Source organism: Chrysemys picta, chromosome 9, assembly GCF_011386835.1.
Source record: "Chrysemys picta bellii isolate R12L10 chromosome 9, ASM1138683v2, whole genome shotgun sequence".
NCBI lineage: Eukaryota > Metazoa > Chordata > Testudines > Emydidae > Chrysemys > Chrysemys picta.
The window spans coordinates 87591468-87610066 of NC_088799.1; the positions used below are offsets into that span (position 1 = coordinate 87591468).

An 18599-nucleotide genomic window follows, 5' to 3' on the forward strand; every position below is an offset into this window, starting at 1 on the left:
ACTTGGTCTTCCCCAAAACTTTTGACAGGGTTCCTCACCAAAGGCTCTTAAGCAAAGTAAGCAGTCATGGGATAAGAGGGAAGTTCCTTTCATATATCAGTAACTGGTTAAAAGATAGGAAACAAAGGCTGGGGATAAATTATCAGTTTTCACAGTGAAAAGTGGTAAGTAGTGGGGTCCCCTAAGGATCTGTGCTGGGACCTGTGCTGTATAATATATGCATAAATGATCTGGAAAAGGGGTAAACAGTAAGGTGTCAAAATTTGCAGATGATACAAAATTGCTCAAGATAGTTAAGTGCAAAGCTGACTGAGAAGAGTTACAAAGCGACCTCACAAAACTGGGTGACTGAGCAACAAAATGGCAGATGAAATTCAGTGTTGTTAAGTGCAAAATAATGCATAATGGAAAATATAATCCCAACTATAAATACAAAATGGTGGGATCTAAATTAGCTGTTACCACTCAAGTCATTGTGGAGAATTCTCTGAAAATAACTGCTCAATGGTCAGTGGCAGTCAAAAAAAACCTAACAGAATGTTAGGAACCATTAGGAAAGATAATAAAACAGAAAATATCATAATGCCACTGTATAAATCCCTGGTACTGTACCTGTGTGTTTGGGCTTAGGACTCTGCAGTTTAGGTTGCCCCATCTCAAAAATGATATATTAGAATTGGAAAAAGTACAGAGGGCAACAAAAATGATTAGGAGCATGGAACAGCTTCCAAATGAGGAGACATTAAAAAGACTGGGACTATTCGTCTTAGAAAGAGACTATGAAAGGCAGGTTATGGTAGAGGTCTATGAAAGCATGCATGGTGTGGAGAAAGTGAATAGGGAATTGTTATTTACCCTTTCACATAACACAAGAACTAGGGGTCACCCAAAGAAATTAATAGGCAGCAGGTTTAAAACAAAAGGAAGTACTTCTTCACACAACACACAGTCAGCCTTTGGAACTCGTTGCCAGGGGATGTTGTGAAGGCCAAAAGTATAACTGGCTTTAAAAAAGAATTAGATCAGTTCATGGAGGATAGGTCCATCAATTGCTATTAGCCAAGATAGTCAAGAATGCAACCGCATTTCCCAGGTGCCCCAAACTTCTGACTTCCTGAAGCTGGGACTGGATGACGGGATGGATCACTTGATATTTACCCTGTTCTGTTCATTCCCTCTGAAGCATCTGACAACTGGCCACTGTCAGAAGACAGGATAGTGGGCTAGATGGACCCTTGGTCAGACCTAGTATGCCCATTCTTATGTTCTTAAATACTAATCTCTGAGTTGCCTCTGAGATTAGCATTATAAAGTGGACACCAAAAAGTATTGTATTTAAATTGGAGGAGGCTTTTTCTTCTGTATAGCTTTATATTCTTGGTAGTTTTCATCATGACTCCCCTGCCTTTAATAAATTTTTTAAACCCGCTAATTGGTGGATGATAAACTCTAAGTGACTAAGGTTTTGCTGCAGTATTCTTTCTGAGCCATTACTTTCTTTAATGCCCTTGTGCTTTCTGTTCACATATTTCTATTTTTCCTTCACCATTTTTCTATTCCATTTACCATCAACTCTCCATTTCTGATGTGTCACTGTTTGGTTATGTATTCTTCACATAGGCTGTCAAGGTGAGAAAATGTGCTGTAGCATAAAAGGTCATGAACTAACTACCTAGTTTTTAATGCTACAAGAATTGCATTGACCATAGGTTGCACCCCTTATTTTAACCAGACCGGAGAGCAAAGAACCATTGTATCGAGTATGCTCAGATGGTAACAAAGAACAAAGCCCATGAGGAAAAGTCTTTAATATTCTTAGACTTCAAGCATGTGTTGTCTTTTTCTTCTTTAATTATGCAGATATTGCATTTTATGTTTAAAAAATCAGGTTATAGCTTTAAATGCTAAAAGCTCGTCCATCTGATATTTCTTCTTTATGTGCCATTTCTCGGAAGCTACATGATTTTTTTCTTTTTAATGTTGTAGCTGAGCATTCCCTTTTTCAATGGTTCAAGCCTTTACCTTGTTTTTTTTTTTCTGAATAAAATGTTTACCAAGGTGCAGCCAGAAACATTCTGACATATGTAGAGACTAAATTGTGCACAAATGGTTTCAACAACATTAACCCTGGAGATGCTTTTATCATCACACATTCAGCAGCCCATTCCCTTAATTACTAACCGATCTGACTTTTAAGAAGTAGCACCTTAACAGCAGAATGAACAGGCCACTCTTCAGTTGACCCTTTTGGTTGACCAAGATGATGTGGTAGGGACTGGAAGTTAACATTATTAATGCTCCTTATCCCATGCTCTGGTTTGCTGCCTTGAAGTTAAAAGGCAAGACCTGCTGCTGCTCTGCACTTAATGCCTGATAAAGTGGAGGAGGAGAATAATTCAAAGGGTCTCCGTGTTGCTGGTTTTGAAGTGACATAGGCAGGTCTCTTATGGCTGGATGACTAATGTTTTTGACTATCTAAACGTTCTGCCTGCTAGAAGGCTGCATGTGCCATCATTTTGAGGTCCCGCTTTCATATTAAAAACAAGCTACATTTAAAGAACATGCTGAACCGTTCGCCAAACTGTCCAGAAGCTTGTATGACAAAAGCTATTGAGTTTGCTTGTATTGATCCAGGACTTCCTGGAGGCAAAGGACCAACTGGCGATGCAGGTCCACCGGGCCCTGCTGGTATGAAAGGCTTCCCAGGCCTAGATGGTTTTCCAGGACCACTTGGGGACAGAGGATTCCCAGGATCACCTGGGCCTTTGGGTAGAGATGGACGTCCAGGTTTCTCTGGAGCAAAAGGTAATTGTATAAATTAGGAAATGGTCTCGCAGGACTGGATTCAGATGCACAGCTAAAGTAACATGAATGATGATTTTAGACCCTACTTGTTGGAAGAGACTGAAAGTTGTGTTCAGATCCATTCGTTTCACTGATAGATTGCTGATGTGAATGCAGATTGGGTTGGTAATTAAAAGCTGCATTGGACTCTGCCAAAGGATATATCGGTTCAATTCCTAGGGTTCACCACATAGAAACCACTATCTAAATTGGTGTCATTGTCAGCAGAAGGTGTCTATAATAGCATTTAATATTCACATTGAAGAAGTTAACCCTTCTGAAGTTATTACGTTTTTTTAACACGTTAAGTATACTGAGGTAAATTGACACAACAGAAATATCAGAAATAGATAATGGAGAAAGGATTTCAGGAATACCAAAGTGTTGTATGTTGTATCGCCTTTTGTCTTGAAAGATAAAAATTATTTAAGGTGCCAGTCACCCAGTACTTTTTTTATCTGATCACAGCCTAATGGGAGAGTGGCAAGTTCTTGACTGGTTTCAGAGTGGTAGCCCTGTTACTCTGTATCAGCAAAAACAACGAGGAGTTCTTGTGGCACCTTAGAGACTAACTCTGTCATTCTCTCTGGGGAGACAGGTGACCCCTTGGTGGGGAGGACGGAACTACATTGGGGATGGATGTAGTGAGATTTGCCCTCAATAGGGAGCAGTGTCTTAGGTGAGCAGTCAGACATTGTAATTCCACATGGGAGCCCCGAATCTGGCCAAGAGATGATCCTTAGTCCATAGGGATAGAGATAGAATCAGAAAAGTCAGTGTGGGATTGGGATTGGGGGAAACTATAGATGGTGAGAGAACAAAGAGCTTGGGAAACATCATAGGGAAGAGAAAACGAAGCACAAACTGGCAGGGAAGTAAAACTCAAAACAGCCATTTAGAGCCGACATTGCTATAGGTTATTTTACGAGGAAAGTCAGTAGTGATTTGAAATCACATGCTGCTCCCATTGGATCAGTTGGAATTGTGTGCTGTAGTGGGAACAGGAATAGACCCTTGATGGTGAACTGGAAGCTAGCGAGTAAGTGGTGGTGAACAGAGGCTTACTACAGGAATGGAGACATCTAGCAGAACCCTCCTACGTTGGTGCTTTAGGATTTTTCACTGCCTGGGTTTGCACAATACGCCGTACCCACCTTGCTCCCAGCTTCCACTTCTATTTGTATGGAAAATACCTGTAAAGACTCAATTTCTCGCTTTGTTTTACAACTTCTTTCCAAACAGGTGAAAAGGGACCTCCCGGGTTGATTGGCTTTCCTGGCATGCCAGGCCTGTCTGGTATCCCTGGGGTGAGTGGGCTGAAAGGAATTCCTGGGTCAGCTGGAAGGGAAGGAAATATTGGATATTCTGGACCCACTGGTCTAAAAGGTGAGCTCTGAAAAAGAAATGTGACTAAATTACTGGGTTGCTGCAGCAGGGGGCCCAAGTAGGGTGACCAGATACCCCAGTGTTATTGGGACCATCCTGATATTAGGGTTTTTGTCTTATATAGGATCCTATTACCGTCCACCCCACGTCCTGATTTTTCACTGGTCACCCTAGGCTCAAGAGCAGCAAGGGAGGAGAACTGCTTCCGTTTTTTCATTGCCAGAGTATTCTCTATTCAGGTGTAAAGTAGCTGTGGCCTGGTTTTCAAAGATGCTGAGCACCTACAGCTCAAATGGCTTCAGTGGGAGTCGCAGGTGGTCCGCAGCTCTGAAATCCAGGCCTCTGTGTTTAAACATTCTTCTTTTAAGAGACCCTTCTCTCGTACAGCTTAATTCTCTTACGTCTTCAGGTGACCGGGGTGATCAAGGGCCCCCTGGACTCCTGGTTCTTAGGCCTCCAGAATTGGCATTGGTATTGAAGGGAGACAAAGGCGATCCTGGGTCAGCTGGACTGAGAGGATTCCCTGGACCTAGAGGTATTTATCAGCATTAGAATACGTTCCAAATGAAAGTTGCCGCCACTAACCATCCAGTAATTCTGCTTACTCTGGGCAGAGGATGTTTTGTCCATTTAGCAGCCTGCAGTATTGTTACTTTCAGATTCTACAAAGATTTTCCACACAGCAACTCTGAATCTGAATCAAGAGTAGCTCTTCAAAGCTGTGCTTCTTTATTGCAGAAATAATTAAATCTCCTCCCCTTCCTTGCAGGGAGCATTGAAGAATAAGCTTCTTGACTGGGCTGAATGTCTTTATGATGAAGTAGCAACACATTTTTCTTTTCCGTATAAATTTAGGTGATAAAGGATTCCCTGGAAACCTTGGACAACCTGGTCTTCCTGGTTCACGAGGGTCGCCAGCCACAGATAGAGGACTACCTGGTGATGCAGGATTCCCAGGTCTGCCTGGACCGCCTGGCTTGCCAGGACAGAAAGGACTGGCTGGAATCATAGGATTACCCGGATTTCCAGGAGAAAGTGTAAATATGCATCTTCCATTCTGAGTGCACTTAGAAAAATCCCGCGTACTGTATCAGAACAGCAGAGGCTTGTAGTACTTTTGCTTACCGCACCACCTCAGCAATAAAATCAGCTCTCCTCTGGTAATAGCTGGCACTGATAAATGAAAAACATAATTTTCTTTTTTCCCAGACAGATTTTTGTTATATCTGTTGGGGAGCAATTCACTGCTATCAGCACAACCCAGGCTGCAGGCAGTAGGTATGAGGATAATCGTATATTATTTTTTTTCCAGGGTTCAGAGGGTATCTCAGGAGCACCAGGGTATCCAGGGACTGGTGGTTTCCGTGGTCCAAAGGGTAAGAAATTGATTTCCAGTTTCCAGGCCTTTTCCAGAGTGTGATCCAGCAGAAGAGAGTGGGTGAGAGACTGTGAGGAAAAAAGTTGCCAGTTTTTTATTTGCTTGGATGTAAATATTCTGAGCAGCTCTCATAGCAAATAGGGGACATCCCTTAAAATACAGGGATGGGTGGCTGGATGAGTCACTGGCTACCAGAAATCTTCTGAGGTAAATCCGCTTGAAATCTGCTCTGTGTATTCCTCCCTCTGTTGTTTAAATGCAATTAGTTCACTGAGAATCACAATGCAGACAGAGGAAGCGCTATTCAAATGTCCCCTGCTCTGGTTGTTTTAAGAGATGCAGTCAGGAAACTTTTTGCAGTGGACCATAAAGCAATGAACAATGCCACATACTCTTATGTGCCAGTAGATGGTGCTCTTTGTTTTAACCACCTACCTACATATGCATGTAGGCTGGGGTTTTCAAAGGAATTAGGCTCCCAACTCCCATTGGAATTCAATGGGAAATTCAGTGGGAATTTGATGCTTAAATAACAAACACGCCTTTGATCCTTCTCTCCATAGCACAATACCAGATACATCCAGAGATCTAGAAAATAATCCTGTATCAATTGTATAAATAAATAGAAGCTATGAAGTTAGAAGCTAGGAGAAAAGTTAGGTGTTACCAGTGATCTAATATGTGGCTTATTGGACCATTGCATAGCTCTGCATCTAAAGCTGATGCAAATATTGTTAAAAGGATTTATTTTACCCCAGGCAGGTAATTTGTTTTGCCTTTGTTGAGTCTGTGGATTTGAACTGTAGCAAAAGTGTATTTTCAGGAGAAAGGTTAGTAAGCAACACGTAAAAGCTACAATTTAGGAGTGAATGGGTTAATTACAGAATGGTCTATTAGCACAATCAAGTCCAGAGATCAAAATGTCCCTTTCTTGACTTCTACCAGGTGACCCAGGGGAATCACTTGGAATTTCTGGTGGGTTAGGAGATAAAGGAGAACGAGGGGACCGTGGATTCCCAGGTAAGGTAACCCTTGATGGTTATGAATTTCTGGAATGAAAGCTGCAGGGCTTATTCTTGAGCATTGCTGCACAGGCCTGTGATTTTACTATCTGAATACATTTATTGAGTCTTCTCGTGCAGATGAGAGATGTGGGGACTAGAAGCTGGCCCATGCCTGAGCCTGAAAAATACTAAACGCTCCAAAACCAGCCAAAATCCTAATCTCAACCCCAACCCTCAGGTCCCACCTAGCTTCTCATATTCTGTAGGTTCCAGAGCACCCAGTCTCTGGCACCCTGATAGCAGTGTCCAGGCCCCTGTTCAGAGGCCTTTGGTGCAGCAGCATCAGGAAATGCATATACTTCTCATTTTCTTCAGGCCTTTCTCGAGTATAGCTTTTCTGCCAGATTAGAGAGAAGAAGCCGTGTAGCCTTATGGTTAGAGAAGTGGACAGAAAGTCACCTTGCTGATTTACCCTATGAGTTTGGGCACGTTATTTTAAATATATCATAGCACCTCTTCTAAAAGGATCTCAACCAAAGTGCAATACAGAGCACTGAGATAATGTCTGCAATGCAAACAGAGTAACTGTTATGCCACTAAGATTTGGTGATGTGTAACCTAAGACTATGAACTGGTTTAACTGAAAGGGGGAATGATGCTGGGACACTTTTTTTCTTAAAAAAAGCCATGGGATCATTAACTTCCCCCTGCACAGTTTCTAGGAATGGGCAGAAATTGATGTTGATTAAATGTCTCATCTGAAATGCAGCACCTACCTAGCATTGGACACCAGTGATCGCAAAGTCTTGTTATGAAGTTAGAATTTATAGAACCTGATTTTCAGAAATTCTGAGCACAAACAGTTAAAATGAGAACTTTCTGACCCAGTGGGGAGAGAGTCACCCACTGAGCCATAGTGATACAGAAATTACTGTGACTTCTTGATAGTAGAAAGGGCCTTCCTGTCTCTCTCTTCCTTTTTTTTTTATTCCTAGTACTCAGCAGTGACCTGTGATTGGTTGCAAACGTTTTGTAAAAGGCCAGTAGCCTGCTCCATAGGATATTGCTGCTCATCCCTTGACCTCACAAGGGATATCAGGAGATTATAACAGCAATATCCTATAGTACACTGTAATGGCCATAGCATTGCACAGCAGAATTGTTAGTTCATGCCCAACCCTTAGATAACAGATACATGATGGTATGGTCTGTGGTCTGTGATATGATCTAACATGATTTTCACACTTATCATTTAAGGTGAGAGGGGAAAAGATGGACCAAAGGGTGAACCAGGATACCCAGGAAGCACTGGCATGGATGGGCCTAAAGGTATCCCAGGTGACCTGGGCCGAGAAGGACCACCAGGTATGGCAGTGAGCATAGCATCTAACCAGTGAGGTTTGTAGGATGGCCAAAGATATACTGCTGTGTTGTTTTAGTTTTTGTTCTTATGTTGCTTGTGATAGGGCGGCCTCATCTTAATAGAGAAATAAAAAAAGACCTTTTGTAACAGACACAATGTCATCTGACACTCTGTATTTTCTTCTATTCTTGGTCTGAAAGGCGGGACCACATTCTATAGTGATAAACCTAGAGGCAGATCCTGCATTGTAACGCCTGGGTAGCATAGCACAGAAGATATAGCCAAAGGGAAAGGGGAGGAGGAAAGCTGAGTTTTAGCCATCTCTGCACCTCCTGGATCCTGGGCTGCTGCTGGGGTTCAAATGATCCCTGATCTGAGTTACAGACGGTAATTTACAGCAGGCTCTCCATGGCTGGTTCTCCAGCCATTGTCACGACTGACAATATATATATATAATCAGTGTATATATCTGTGAATTATTTACCCAAGTCTATAATCTGGGCAGATGATGAAAAATACATTTGTTGAATAATTTATATGAGAAAAAATAGTGAAATTAATCAGATCAATTGTTTGATAAATCTTATACAGCTAGTTGTTCTGATGATATGTGATACTAGAGAGTGTGCTTTTTGGATTTGCTTTGGCTAGATATCAGTTTGCTCATGCAGCACTTCTACTTTACATTGCCATGAGAGGGTGAAAGACTGCAAATTGTAAAACAGAGTTGTCCAGTGCTTGCGCTCAACAGTGTGTGTGCATGTGTGAAAGTCCATCCCTTGTCATTTTGTCGCTTGTTTTCAGGCCCCCCTGGAATTGCCGGGTTGCGAGGAAATGCAGGTCTCCCAGGTTCGCCAGGGCAGCCTGGACCTGTAGGATTCATCGGACTCTCTGGGATAGCAGGGCCAAAAGGTGCCTCTTTCTTTAACTTTCCAGCTGGGGAAAAAGTCAGATCAATAAACTAGTGTATTGGCTGGGCAGGATATAGCAGACAGCACAGTCGAAGTCTACTGTGCTTGGGCTGGTGTGCATTAGTAACTGCAGCTCATTTCTTGGTGGTGTCAATGTTGGCTCCAGCTGCTCAAAACCATCAGAATGATATCTGAAAAGGGAGAGGCTCTTATCTGATTTTTGAGGTTTGGGTCATAGTAGGGTTTGTTGCAGGTAAAACTATAAAAGCAAGCTCCTATGGGAAAAGCTCCTCTTCTGGCATTCATTTGAGGTGTCTAGAGGAAAATCTTACTTGCACTGGTCTCCAGAAGCAGTAAACGCATGCACAGAGCCTCCTTGTCTTATACATTTCCTTCAGATTAGGTGCTTCTTATAGGCTACAACCTATTGATTGTCCATTCAAGCTTCTATAATGTCTCCTCAGGATTCCCTGGATTTCCTGGTTTAAATGGTCTGAACGGCTTGCCAGGCACAAAAGGGTCACCTGGAACACCAGGTAAAAAATTGCTGCTGTGGTATATTTAGAGGGTGAGGTTTGAGTGACGACATAGTTCGTCACAAAATGGCTCCATTTTAGTCATGTTCTGGATTTCATAGAAGTAACAAGGAATCCACATTGTGCATCTAGTGTCAGTATTCTTACTAAATGTGTGGGACCAAATTCTGCTTCAATAATGAAGCATTAGAACTGAATTCATTGGGGTTTCACACATGAAAACGAGACCAGGATGTTTTCTGCAGGTGCCATTGGGGTTGTAGGTTCTGCCTCAACACCTGAACCAGCCTGTAACCGCTAGGAAGTTAATTTGATGAAAGGCCTGCTCTATCTCTCATTTCCGTTACTCTGATTTTACCCAGACAACAATTGGATGTTTGGTTGGGTTTTGGCTTAAAGATGACAAGTTGCCGCATAGATCTCAATTACACTGAGCCTGTGCTTGTAGCCCTCGTTCATGAGAGTAGTATCACTGAGGTCTGTGGGCTTCCTCACATGAGTAAGAGCACCAGGCCCTTAGGCTGCAATTAGGAATGTTCTGCTGGATTTTCATATTTTGATGGTAATTTTAATATTTCTTTTTTTCTCAACAATGTTTTGACAAATCCAAAGAGATGGGGAAAGACATTTGGAGAGAGAGGTATATCTAGTCAGAATCATCCTCAAAGTCTGAACGTTTTTAAAATGGTAACAGAAACGTCAGATTTGTAAACTTTAAATTGTAACTGGATAAATGAAAGAAACACAGGCATTACTGGACGCAAACAGTATTAAGACTGAACATAAAAATTCTAGTTCATAAAAATCTCTCTAGTGCTCTCCATGTTTCTCTGATTTATTTTTGGGAAATAAAACCAATTATCATATTTTCTGAAGCACTCAAACGATTTGCATTTGTTTTCTGATTTTCATATCTGTGAGAATGGAAAGACTATATGGTATTGCCTCTTGCGAAGCACACCATGGGAAGCATCTCCCAGAGCCCTGCCTCTGTCCTGCAGCACCTCATGCTTCACTCCAAATCTTCTTGAGCAGCGAATGCTGATTGACCCCTCCATCTTGGAAACCAAAGTCTTTTGAACAGCGGGTTCAACTCTGTATTGTGTCTCCTGAGAGGAGCGGCACAGAAGCCACAATCCAGAGGGTGGGAGGCAAAATTGACTTTCCCAAGCTGACTATGGGCTTCGCTGGAACCCAGAATCCTTGTTGCACCAAGCACCATGGGCACATCCTTACACCAGGGCTCATGAAAGGAGTAGCATAGGGCTATGCTGCTCTTAGGTTGGGAGAATTCTTCCCCAGCTCCTTGCGTCATGTTCACATCCACTGTGCACCACCAGAGCAGCATATAAGGGACTGGAGTTGGGACCAGATTCAGCCCCAGTGATTTCTCTGAACTCCAGCAGCTATGGGGTGGGTGGCTAACACTGTATATTGACTGAACATGCAAACGAACTTACAGCAAGCAGTTTTAAAAGGCTCCTCTGTCCTCTTTAAACATGTTTGATTAGGTCTGAGTGAAGCTGGACTGAACGGCCCTGCAGGGCTTCCAGGTCCTAAGGGTGAAGAAGGTTCCCCAGGCATTGGCCTAGGAGCCCCAGGACTCCCTGGGCAGAAAGGATCATCAGGAGACATGGGTAAATAGTAACGACTGCGGAAGCAGATGAATTGTATTGACTAATAGAATGTACTTAGACTTGGGGCAGCTGGGAGTATATGTAGGGTCAGTGTAGTTTAATAATGGAAATTCACAGTCATAAAGATGTGAAGGGGTCATTGGTTTGTAGATTTGTAAACACAAAGTAAAGGTATGGCATGGTCTAATGTACGACAAATGACTGAGTCAATAGTTTGTCCTAGTTTTATAGTTCTCTCGTGGTGCTCTCACTTAATGAGAAAGGGGGTTTGTTCCTTCCCTGGATGGGGATGGGGCGTTGTTTGGGATAATATCCCGTACCCCTTAATTCTACCCATATTGATGTTACACTGTCCACGTGGATCATCCCTGATGATCACAATAGGGATGCAGGCATTTCCTGTTTTTTTTCCAATATTCATCTGTAATTCTAGGTCCTCCAGGTACTTTGGGTCTGCCCGGTTTACCAGGGCCTCCTGGCATCTCTCTTCCTTCAAATATACCTGGGAGGCGTGGTGATCCTGGCCGTCCTGGAGTGGATGGGAATCCAGGTATGGAGATGAGAGCCTCCTTAGTGTAGCTTATTTGTGTTATATGCTCTAACAGAGGAAATAGCAAGGTTGACTGCCATTCATTTCCTGTGAACAGCGGAGAAGGGGAAATTGGATTTTATGAGCAGTCAGTCAATCTAATCTGGTGTTTAGAGCAGGGATTGGGAATCAAGAGGTCTGGGTTCTCTGGTCTTTGCTCTGCCACTGACCTGGAGTAAATGGGTTTTATTGCACTATGCCTCAGTTTCCCCCGATGTAAAATGGGGATAATAATACTGTGCTTATCCAACTTTGTAAATGCTTTGAGCTCCTTGGGTGAAAGGTGGCAATATAAGTGCAAAATAATGATTTCTCATTAATCACTAGTATGATTTAATTATTTTATTGAGATTTCATCATCATTCCCGTTGTTACTTTTTTATTTGTACTACGGTAGTGCCCGGGAGCCCCACTCATGGACTAGGCCCTCACTGTGCTCGGTGCTGTACAACCACAGAACAAACAGACGGTCCCTGCCCCAAAGAGCATCATTGTACATGCTCGGATAAATCTCAGAGCAGTGTGACTCACCAGCGCTCGCAGTGTGAAGGGATGCGAACTCCCTTCGCTGGCAGTTGGGGAACCAAAAGAAATAGAGATTGGACCTAGAACACAATAGTTTGTAGCAAATCCTCCTCCTGGCCTGCTGAGCTGACCGTTATGAAGGGGAAATGATATTTTTTATGTCCATAGGACATCCCTCACCCTGGAAACCTTGCTCCCATGCAGCCAAAGAATGAATGAATGAGTATGCCATAGGGTGGCCAGCTGAGGATAATGGCAGCATTCTGTCTGTTACAGAAACGGATTTTTCTCACCCATTTTGTTCCTAGGCCCCCCAGGCCCTCCAGGTCCTCGAGGGCTCTCTGGCCCAGCCTCCAATCAAGGTGATACTGGCCTTCCAGGTCTCCCTGGAGTTCCTGGTTTGCCAGGCATAAAGGGTGACATGGGACTCCCCGGTCCACCTGGAATTCCAGGAGCTTCAGGACTCAAAGGTATTTTTGTACAGTGCTTTAAAGCTGTCCCCTGGGAGTATAAAGAGCTGTCACATGTTGTGAGCATGATAGCTGTGAAATCAGGTCTGATGGAGGTGTGTGGCACTCTGGGATTTGTTTTCTGTTCTGTGAACGCTGAAGATAGGTTTCTCCAAAGCACTCCATTTTCGCCTACAGTGATGGAGCGACGTTAGGCCAGCCAGCCCTGAGCACTCTTGAAAATCCCACCTTGCATTTTTTCACTTCTCTTCATTATTTTAGGTAACAGCTGTCCACAGACAGGAATACTATGCTCGTTGTTTGCTGCTGCTGTCTGGGATGCCTATCCCCAGATCCACGTACAGATCTCCCCTCTACTGTGGGCCAGGAAAAGCCGCTGCCACAGCTCTCTCCTACCCATCCACACATCCTCTGGGCCTCGCCTCGGCCACACCATGGACTTGGGGATCCATGAGGGGCCAGGGACAGAGTGGTCTGTGGGGAGTCAGTCTGTACAGGCAGGGCCACTGGGGGAGCACATCACTCTTCCTCTGGTCCTCCCCAGTAGGAAGCGTGGTTCTACAGGAGCTATAGAGCTTGGGAGCCAGACAAGGAAGGACACTGGAGATCAAAGCTGCTGTGAGGGCACAAGGCCTCTGGCAGGTTCTCTGGGTTCGTGGGTGGGCTCCAGAGCCTATTTGTGAGAGCAAACCCTGCCCCCTGGGGGGTTGTCAGTGAGGAATTTCACATGGGGAAGATACCTCCTCTCCAGAACCCCCTCCCAGAGGTTTTTCCACAAGAGGGAATGACGTTTGTAATGATTTCAGATTAAGTGTAAGATTCCCTGCTAATAATGTTAGTGGAGACTCTCACAAAGCTGCCCTGCGGCTGTGTCAGTCGATTCTGGGAATCAGAATTGACACAAGGGTGTGACTATGTAGTTTAGAACCACACCTCTGCCACTGGTGCATCTGCCAGTATTTCACTCAGGGATTCGTTTTCAAGGTCCATTACTCGTTGCTCTGTATCTTCTCAGGTGTGAAGGCTGAGCCAGGCCTTATGGGGATGCCAGGTAAAGATGGGCTTCCCGGGGACCCTGGAATTTCTGGTCTGAAAGGTGAAACTGGTCGTCGAGGTAAGCACAGGATGACTTGGAGAGCTGTACTGCATTTGCAAACAGCTTGTGGGGTGAAAGGTGGGGGAGCACAGTTAGCGGGCTTCTGTTATTTTGGGTTTCGTTCCTTTTTTCCACCCAAGTATAAAGCCTGAACTTTTGGTGACTTTTAAATGGGGATAGGCATAAACCAACAACTCAGCTCCAAACACGCCCGGACTTTCAGGAAGTTGGGAACCAGTCTTCACAACTTTGTTACTTAAAATGTATCTTCTTTAGTGTTTTCTCTGTGGAGACAACTGCTTGCAGAAATTGGAACTCTATCTGTTTCTGTGTTGATCTTTCTATCAATCTCTGTGTCTTTCCTGCTGGGGGGTGGGGGGAGGATTACTGTTTCTCCCCCAGATCCCCAACAACCTGTATATGTAGCCAAAAAAAATAAAAAAGGGGCTGGGACTTAGGGAAATTAGGGACTTTTAACAAGAGCTGGGGAAGTCATGGGAATATACCCAGTGCTAACATACAGGGCCTTCTCAATTTGTTGAACCACATCCTTGTATTAGTAGATCATCCTATCTGTGCACTTTATGTGTGTTGCTTATGGTGCCATTTGTGATGTGTACAGGTTTCCCAGGCCTACCAGGCGCTCCAGGCCTAGTACCAAAACCAGAAGAAGTCATAGTTCCTCCAGGGCTACTTGGTCTGCCAGGAATTGATGGTGTCCCTGGCTATGCTGGAGATCGTGGATTTCAGGGACCAGATGGGCAGCAAGGTAAAGAGCACCGCATCAAATAAGTGAAACTGAAACGTTGGACTTCTTGCATTCACAGGAAGCTGCTTTGTAAATTGTGCTGTCAAAATTCATATGCTTTTCTTCAGAAGCTTTGTAATGGAAATGACCACAGCGTATCTATCTTTTTTTTTTTTTTTTTTTTTTTATTAGACCTGGCTAGAAATATTTTCTTGTACATTATGTTCACGGGATTTTATAGCCTCTTTTGCATTAGGTTCATGGAATTGAAAGCAGCAGTCATGATGCAGTTGGCATGATGGCAACGCAGATCTGGCAGCAGATCTAATCAGTCTGAGAATGATTCATCATGGAGAATTATTGGGATTGTGTCAACATGAAATACTATAATACTTTAGGAACCTAATTTTGCACTGTTGTAATTTTGCCATTGACTTCAGTGGGTGCAGGATCAGGTCCTACATACCCACCACTGCAATGCTGAATGTTCCTTGTCATTTGGGGAAATAATTACAACTTAATGTTAAATATGAACACAATTTCTCACTATGTGCAAGCTCTTGGAGAGACAGAATCCCAGCTGGTGTCTGCTCTTTCCCCTGCACACTGGTCTAAAGCACAAAATGACAATATTAAACAGAGACTTCAAGTGCTAATCCCATTGAATTGTAGAGCAGGTGGGAGAGGGGAATTTAGATGCAAATCCATGGATCTAAACTTGCCATTATGTAACTTTGGATCATATGAGATCCAAAATTGGAGGAGGCCCATTTTCTGATTTGAATGTGGCTGAAATCAACCAAGGATAGCTGCTTCTGTAAGGTTTTAGCCCCAAAATGATGGCAGTCAGTTCTGAGACCAGGTAATCTTTTCTCTGTTTACAATGGCAGAAATCTTGAGAGATCAGATGAAAATAATCACGACATTTTACTGGTATCAGATCCAAACCTGAATCCAAGTGCTGCTTTGGCTTCAAACTCAAATCCACCAGAGCCTAAGCCTGACCCAGATCTGAACACTGTCTCTTCTGTTCATTTGTAATCCCTGAACATGTTATACGCATCAGGTCGTAGGCCATATTGAATCATGGTGCCAAGCTATTCGTTTGTAACAAGAATTGTTAAGTTTAAGCCCTCAGCATTGCTAATCATGACACATCCGTCTGTTGATGCCAGGAGTGAAAGTTTTGATGTCAGAAGCAAATTAAATAACAATCATTACATTTAATTACAGGTCTAAAAGGTCTGTCAGGCAGATCAGGTCAGGTGGGACGTCCTGGTTTACCGGGGTCAGATGGCATAGTTGGGGATCCAGGAACCCCAGGTATTCCAGGGCTACCAGGATTGGAAGGTAATTTTATTCTTTAATTTGTTCTTTTGATATTCTTTGAGTGTTCAATCAGCAAGATTCCAGATGGCCTCCTAATGCAGTGATGCTGCCCAAGGCCTCAGACATCACAGAAATTACACATTATTGACTTAAAAAAGAAGGACCTATGTGGTGCCCAAGATCTTGTGTCTTCATTAATATGAATTTCACCTTTAGTGAGACAGTTGGGAGTAAACTCATCCACTGCAGCATGCTCTAGATTATGCAATTGCTATCTGTCACTACTGATGATTAAGGCTACAATTTTGTCACAGAGGTCAAGGAATCCGTGACTTCCAGAGACTTCTGTGACTTCAGCCCACAGCGGCAGGGAGCCTGTACGGTCCCCCCACCATCCACGGTGGCCCGGCAGCTGTTGGGTATGGGCGGCAGGGGCCCTCCGGAGCCCCAAGCCGCCGAGCTTGTGGGAAGCAGGGGCTCCCCTGCAGCTCCTGGCCACCCCGGGTGGTGGGAAGCCTGGAGCTCCAAGCCCCCACAGGTGGTGGAGGCTCCCAGATCTCTTAGCTGAGCCCTCCGCAGCTGCCTAGTTGCTGTTGGAGGTGTGGGGACTCTGCAACTCCCCATTTTGTCAGAGATATTTTTAGTAAAAGTCACTGACAAGTCAGGAACTTCCGTGAATTTTTCTTTATTGCCTGTGACCTATCCGTGACTTTTACAAAAAATATCCATGACAAAAATCTTAGCCTTACTGATGATTCATTGTATAGGATGATGGACACCATTCTAGCTGTAATAAACAGGGAGTCATCAGGAGGGTTTGGAAGCACAGGAACAGGACATTCACTGTAGAATTTGAAAAGGAGTGAGTCAGAGAGAAAAAATGTGGTTGGAGTGGGACGGTGAATGGGAGGTACATCCTGGTGCTTGACTGACAGTCAGAGTGTCTGGATTTTGTTCCTGGCTATACCACAGACTAGCTCTATAACTTGGGACAAGCTACTGAACCCCTGTGCCATCAGGATAAAACACCACCACCTACTGCACTAGTGTGGGAATTAACGAGTGCTGGAGGTCCTCACCCAGAGGGGCAAGGCCGAATTATGAACTACAGTTGTGAGTGCCTGCATACCACAGTGATTGGGTGAGACACAAAAATTAATGGTATGGAAAAGTGAGTCAGTACCATAGGGTACTGATTGGCTTTGAGACTCAGCCAGGCCTATTTGATCACCTGGCAACCATCAATACTTGAGCTTTACGTTGTCGTTTAGTTGTGACAGAAGTGACATAAATGCCCAACCACAAGGATGGATGCAGAAAGTCAGCTAACTTACATTGTACTCGCAACATGTGACTGACTTTTCTCTCCCAGGTGTCTCTGGAAAGCCAGGCCCATTTGGTTTGCCTGGAATGCCAGGTCGGGGTGTAAGCGTTGGATACACTTTGGTGAAGCACAGCCAGTCGGAGCAGATCCCGCCATGCCCACTTGGAATGAATAAGCTCTGGGAGGGTTACAGCTTGCTGTATGTGGAGGGGCAGGAAAAGGCGCACAACCAGGATCTCGGTAAGTCAAAAAGACTCTGTCACAAATGAGGCAGGCCAAATTCCACTCCCCCCTACGCACTGCACAACTCCTACTGATTTCACTGGGCTTTGTAAGAAGTGTGACTCTGAGGTGGAATACGACACGGAGGGTGCAATGAAACTTGCCACTTGCTTATCGGGTCTTTACTAGCCTTGCCTTTGGGCAGCAGCTTGATGTGCCCTTTGTTCTCCTCTCCATTCCCACCCAGGTTTTGCTGGCTCCTGCTTGCCTCGCTTCAGCACCATGCCATTTATTTACTGCAACATCTACGAGGTGTGCTACTATGCCAGCCGCAATGACAAATCCTACTGGCTCTCCACCACTGCTCCCATCCCTATGATGCCAGTGAGCCGGCTGGAGATCCCACAGTACATCAGTCGTTGCTCGGTGTGTGAAGCACCTTCCCAGGCTATTGCAGTACACAGCCAGGACATTACCATCCCGCAGTGCCCCGAGGGCTGGCGCAGCCTGTGGATTGGATACTCGTTCCTAATGGTGAGAAAAATCGATTTGTTAATGCAAAGACGGTCACACTGTACGAGGCTTGTTTTAATATTGGCCGTTCATCTTTGACTCAGCCACTAAGTTTGCTAGTTTTAACAGTTGTGTCCAAGAAACTGAAAGCTCCACAACGAGCTGACCTAAGGGGTTCCTTGTGCATTACCAGCAGACCTAGAATAACCTCAGCCATTTTGCTAACTTCTCAAGTGTATTGATAAAGTTCATGGTGGGGTGGAAGAAATAGAACACTTCCATACTAGCAAAGAGAGTAATGGCCCTTAAGAATTGATTCCTTTAAACATCAAAAAGGCTAATTAACTATAGAGAGACAAGGTGGGTAAGATAATCTTTTACTGGACCAACTTCTCTTGGTGTGAGAAAGTTTTCGAGCTTGCGCTCAGCTCTTCTTCAGCTCTTCCCAGACCTGTAAGCCCAAAGACCTGTCTTTCTCATCAACGGCAGTTGATCCAATAAAAGATATTAGCTCACCCACCTTGTGTCTCTAATATCCTGGGACCAACATGGCCACACCACTGCAATTAAACTATAGCACAGATTTAACCCCTTCTCCCACATTTTTTCCAGAAGTGTTCTACAATGAGATGTCCTGGTAGTTCATTAAAGTGTGATTGCAAAGTGATTCTAAAAACAGCATTACGAGATTCTTTATTGTCTCTCAGTTTTCAAATTTGCTCAC

General features: G+C 44.0%; 2 protein-coding genes across 8 annotated transcripts in view; one reads left to right on the forward strand and one right to left on the reverse strand.

Annotated features, from left to right (window-relative positions):
* Window positions 1-18599, reverse strand: part of LOC135973540 (uncharacterized) — a 904472-nt gene that overhangs the window by 458343 nt on the left and 427530 nt on the right. The window lies entirely within an intron of this gene.
* The window catches only part of COL4A6 (collagen type IV alpha 6 chain), a 192536-nt gene that overhangs the window by 169975 nt on the left and 3962 nt on the right, over window positions 1-18599 (forward strand). For all 7 annotated transcript variants that reach the window (XM_008170050.4, XM_065557287.1, XM_008170049.4 and 4 more), the window contains 17 exons: window positions 2635-2805; window positions 4087-4230; window positions 4640-4765; window positions 5086-5267; window positions 5543-5606; window positions 6554-6628; window positions 7870-7977; window positions 8780-8887; window positions 9351-9422; window positions 10934-11059; window positions 11493-11609; window positions 12482-12643; window positions 13659-13757; window positions 14362-14508; window positions 15721-15837; window positions 17189-17380; window positions 17610-17896. In XM_008170050.4, coding sequence (XP_008168272.2) covers window positions 2635-2805; window positions 4087-4230; window positions 4640-4765; window positions 5086-5267; window positions 5543-5606; window positions 6554-6628; window positions 7870-7977; window positions 8780-8887; window positions 9351-9422; window positions 10934-11059; window positions 11493-11609; window positions 12482-12643; window positions 13659-13757; window positions 14362-14508; window positions 15721-15837; window positions 17189-17380; window positions 17610-17896 — 2297 coding nt within the window. The remainder of the gene's footprint in view (window positions 1-2634; window positions 2806-4086; window positions 4231-4639; window positions 4766-5085; window positions 5268-5542; window positions 5607-6553; window positions 6629-7869; window positions 7978-8779; window positions 8888-9350; window positions 9423-10933; window positions 11060-11492; window positions 11610-12481; window positions 12644-13658; window positions 13758-14361; window positions 14509-15720; window positions 15838-17188; window positions 17381-17609; window positions 17897-18599) is intronic.